We start from the raw sequence: 5,000 nt of genomic DNA on the forward strand, positions 1-5,000 counted from the left end.
TTTTACTGCACGTTCATCATGTCTTGTGTGGTGTTGGTGGCGGTGATGGCAGCTTCCCATGCTACACAGGTCTATATTCTGAGGCACGTCTGTCCCACATCTCCACTACATTTAAAAGAAGCGTTGAAGCTACACGTGTTTTTAAGGGTGTTTTTACGCTTCTAGTGACGGATTAACAATATTCCTACTATGTTAACAGAAGAAACACTCTTGAGAATCAGACTGATTATCTCTCTGGCCTCTGAAAATAGTCGTGGTGAGAAAGTAGAATACCTCCACAATATTCAAAAGGTTCTACTTGAAGCTACACGGTTTTTAAGGGAATGTTTATGGTTCTAGTGACGGATTAACATTATTCCTACATTATTAACAGGATAAACACTCTTGAGAATCCGGCTAATTATTTCTATGGCCTTTGAAATAGTCGTGGTGAGAGAGCAGAGCGTTTCAGAATACAAGCCATAAAACTGCCGTCCCCTTCACTCGCCCCTCATCCCCCACGCGTCTCCTTCCCAAGGCATTCCTCGCCCATCCAAATCAAGGTCGACGTCTCTTGGCCTTGATCCAGACTATCTGAACTTTCACCCCACCACGGAATTGTAGACACAGCTCCACGTTGGTGTTATTGTTGCTATCGTGGAATTAAATTAGTTTAGATGTTTCATATGTAGATATAGTAGTGGCCTAAACGTAGTTTACGTGTGGGTATCATGAAATATTTGAAGCAATTAGTTACTATTGTTGTTGTTGTTGTTATCATTATTAATAATATTATCATTATTATTATTATTATTATTATTATTATTATCATTATTAATATTATTTTTATTATTATTGCTACTACTACTACTACTACTACTACTACTACTACTACTACTCTTCTTCTTCTTCTTCTTCTTCTTATTATTATTATTATTATTATTATTATTATTATTATTATTATTATTAATATTATTACTATTATCATCATCATCATCATCATCATCATCATCATCACTCATCATCATCAAAATGTCATGTCTTTCACCATGGCACGGGAGGGGAGCGTCGGATTACATATTTGTTGATTTAATTTATCTCCACGATACATTGTTTCCGTGACATGGAATGGGAGCAAGAGTGTTGTCTCATCCTTATGCAGGGTGAATATTACGTTAAACAGAAAGACGTGGTGAATGAGCTATACTGTATCTTCATTAAGGCGAGAGCTTTGAGGAATTTGTGGTGCATCGTAAGTTACCAAGATTTTTGCACGATTAATCATAGACAGTATTAATATTTATAAAGTCTTGCTTCATCGTAAGTGGAAAGTGTTAAAACCCTTTCACTGCGATATACAACAATACACATCACTAAAAGCAATGCACAAATTGTTTATAAGCATCTGAAAGAAAAAAATAAGACGAAAAAAAGAATAGATTTTGCTATTTCTGGCCAGTATAATGTTTGTAAGTGGTTGCAGAACAAGAAAAGGTGTCTCAGAGTGGTTAGTAATTAAGGTAAGGTGTGTTAAATAGCAGTAAAAGAGTTGAAAAGTGTGAAGGCTAGATACCTGATGAGGGAAAGTCTCCTGCGAAGACTTGCTTTTGTAGTACAATATTAGATGATTTATAGATACCAAATGTCTTTAGCATAGTTCCAATGACAACACTGATAACCTTAAATAGTTTATATTTAACCCTTTCACTGCAATATGCAACGTCACACCAATAAAACTCCTGTATTTGATCTTTACAGGCTCCCACAATAAAGAGAAAGGAAATAAAAAGATTACATTTTCAAATTTCTTACCCTTATTAATATTTAGAAATGACTATATAATGATAAGTGGCTCATGATTAAGAAACAATGTCTTGAATAACAGTGAAAGGGTTAAGCAAGCGAGTCTCAAAAATAAATGAATTAAATAAACACAACTAAGAAAATTCAACCTCATTTATTTCAGATATTATATTAGTACAGGTTGAGCCAATTATCAACCTTCTTCTGCGGAGCCAAAATTGCTTGCTCAGCCTTTCATCACACCTGTTTGGGGAAGCCCTTGAGCAAGCACCAGGCCAGCGTGGCAGGATCCTGAGACAAGTACCTGGGGACACCATCTTGAAATTGTCTCATTAGTAACCCCTTCCTTTTCATTGTGTGTAGAAGACAATATTGATATAGGCATTAAGACACATAATTAACAGTGTGGCGCCTTAACTGTCGCCTTAACGAGGCTAATAAGGGGGAGCGATAATGGCGGTAATGAAGGTGAAGGAAGCTACGCGTGACTTATCAGCATATTCCCACCACCACTTACTTCATGTATGTGTTTTTACAATAGTTATTTCTACACTTTTTTTTTCAGCATGTTTATAGAAATTAGGTGCTTCTTTCAGTCAACCACTTGGTACTGAGATAAAACACACACACACACACACACACACACACACACATACACACACACACACACACACACACTAAACAGACGCAAAATCGTGCACTCTGTACAAGTCCAGCATGTTTGTCGATGACGGTGGTGGTAGTAATGGTGGTGGTGATGGTTGTGGTGATGGTGATGGCAGCGGTGGTCGTGGTAGTGGTGGTGACGGCGGTGATGGTGGTGGTGGGTGGTGATGGCGTCAACATTGCTAGTTATGGAGTGAGGCTCTTGATAATAACAGTCAATTGGACATTAGATTGAGATGCTACGAAGTTAGAGAGCTGCCTGCCGTCACCTTCCTCTCCTTGCAATTTCCTATCTTCCTCCTTACGCTCTCCCCTCCCCCATTCCACCTCCTTGCCCCTCTAGGCCTAATACTCGGCAGGTCCAATCTGGCCCAGCACAAATCATTCGCCTCCAGTCTCTGTGTCGTTAGCCTAATTAGATCATTACAGCTCCGATGCCACGCCTGGAGGAACACCGGCATCTTCCTCCCCCTCCCCCTCCTCCTCCTCCTCCTCCTCCTCCTCCTCCTATTTCTTCTCCTCCTGCTGCTGCGCCTCATCTTCCACCTCTTCCTTTTTCATCACCTCATACTTCATCACTATCCTTTCCCTCCTCCGTCTTCTCCTCCTCCTACTTCTCCTCCACCTGCTGTTCCTCCTTCACCACCTCATACTCCATTACCATCTCCTCCTTCTCCTCATACTACTCTTCTTTCTCCTCCTCCTCCTCATATCACTCTTCTGTCTTCTCCTCCTCCTCCTCCTCCTCCTCCTCCTCCTCTGCCTCTGTTGCATATCCATTCCGTTGATGTCACCGCCACCACCGCCCACTCCATCACTGCCTCCCACACCATCACTGCCATCACTACCACCACATTGTCGTAGTTGTTGCTGATGGTGGTGGTGGTCGTGGTGTTGTTTACGATAGTTATTTAACGGTATTATCGTTATCATCAGCAGCGGTTTTTTTTTACAGTGGTTTACTGCAAAGGCTATTACTATCACCAACGCCACCACTGCAAGAGAAAATAATGCTCTTGAAACACACACACACATGGTAAAAAAAAGAAAGAAATTACATTAGTTTATAGAGCAAGGTCCAATATTCACATGACAATACGTAGCTCACATACACAATCCTTACACTAGCATCACCATTCCTCACCACCCCGCCCACCACCATAATCACCACGCGTCTCTGAAACTACTGCAGAACAAAACGCCCTTCCCAACCATCCTCCCTCACTTCTATCGGCTCATGTGTATTCTCTGTCACCACATTAACAGAAAGTCCCATCTCACCTACTCCATGCGTCTACCCTGAGTTCTTTTATCCACGTTGTCACTCCCACTCCGTTACTCAAATCGTTCATCTATCATATGTTCAGAGCATTACGTGGCCTCTCCTTGACCACTCCTAATTCAAAATCATTACCACCACACATAAACCTCGATAGTAACTTCCCCTCTGTCCCTCCCCTCCTCAGTGGCGCCGCAGAGTGTGGAGCTGATGCAGGCTGCCACAGTGAGGGCCGGCCTTGAAGAACGGCTGGAATGTCGAGCGAAGGGCGCCTATCCTGAGGCCAACATTACGTGGACACTGGACGGCAAAAAACTCAACTTTACCGCCAAGGAGGTGAGAGAGAGAGAGAGAGAGAGAGAGAGAGAGAGAGAGAGAGAGAGAGAGAGAGAGAGAGAGAGAGAGAGCGTATTATGAAGGAAGAAACGAACTAAGATTTTAAGAAATGCCAACAATGAGTCAGGAGTTAACGCTATTTTCAGAAAGAAATGAAGCTTTCAAATTGTGACTGATGGAGAGAGGAAGGAGGAAAATGAGGATAGTGAGTGAGGGAGGGAGGGAAAGCAAGAGAGACTGATATTGGCAGGTGATAAGAGACGCGAAGACAACATGACAAAAAAAAAAAAGAAGGAAAAGAAGAGAAGGAAGGCGAAGAAAGTAAGAGGAATGGAAGATGAGAATGAAGAGAAAAAGGGAAAAAAAATGTAGATGGAGAAGCACAAATGAAGGAGAAATATAGAAAAAAAACACAGTAGATAACCAAAGAACATTTAAAGTAAGAAAGATAAGTGAAAAAGAAGATAAAATAAAGCAAAGAGAAAGAGATAGACAAGGAGACGTACAGATAGGGCAGATAGATACGGAAGAGGGAGGGAAATGAGGAGAAGGGAAAGGCAGGAAGGAAGATAGAAGTAAAAAATGAGCTGATTAAGGATTGGGGAGAAGCCTCAAGGTTGTCACCAAGTCTTTGACGTAGGCTAAGGGCGCGCGGGATATGAGATGATGAGTCGAGGGAGGCGAGGCAGGGAGGCAGGGAGGGAGGCACAGTGAAAGAGACGAAAAAGGAAACACAAAGCAAAGACGTAGTATATAGGAGAGGAGAGAAAGATAAAAACTAACAGTACTTTTCCATCACTGTCTCTTAAAAATGTATTAATTAATAGTGTTGATCATAGAAAGAGAGAAATTAAAAAGGGGTCAAGAAGCAGAGGTGTAGTAAAGAGGAAATAAGGAGAGAAAGGAAATAACTCACAGTATTTTATCATCACTCTCT

The 5,000-nt window shown here is 41.4% G+C and overlaps 1 protein-coding gene across 2 annotated transcripts in view; it reads left to right on the top strand.

Moving 5' to 3' along the window:
* LOC135104183 (hemicentin-2-like) overlaps window positions 1-5,000 on the top strand; it is a 62,735-nt gene that overhangs the window by 1,812 nt on the left and 55,923 nt on the right. For both annotated transcript variants that reach the window (XM_064011284.1, XM_064011283.1), the window contains exon 2: window positions 3,915-4,063. In XM_064011284.1, the coding sequence (XP_063867354.1) occupies window positions 3,915-4,063 (149 nt within the window). The remainder of the gene's footprint in view (window positions 1-3,914; window positions 4,064-5,000) is intronic.

Source organism: Scylla paramamosain, chromosome 10 (genome assembly GCF_035594125.1).
Source record: "Scylla paramamosain isolate STU-SP2022 chromosome 10, ASM3559412v1, whole genome shotgun sequence".
Lineage (NCBI taxonomy): Eukaryota > Metazoa > Arthropoda > Malacostraca > Decapoda > Portunidae > Scylla > Scylla paramamosain.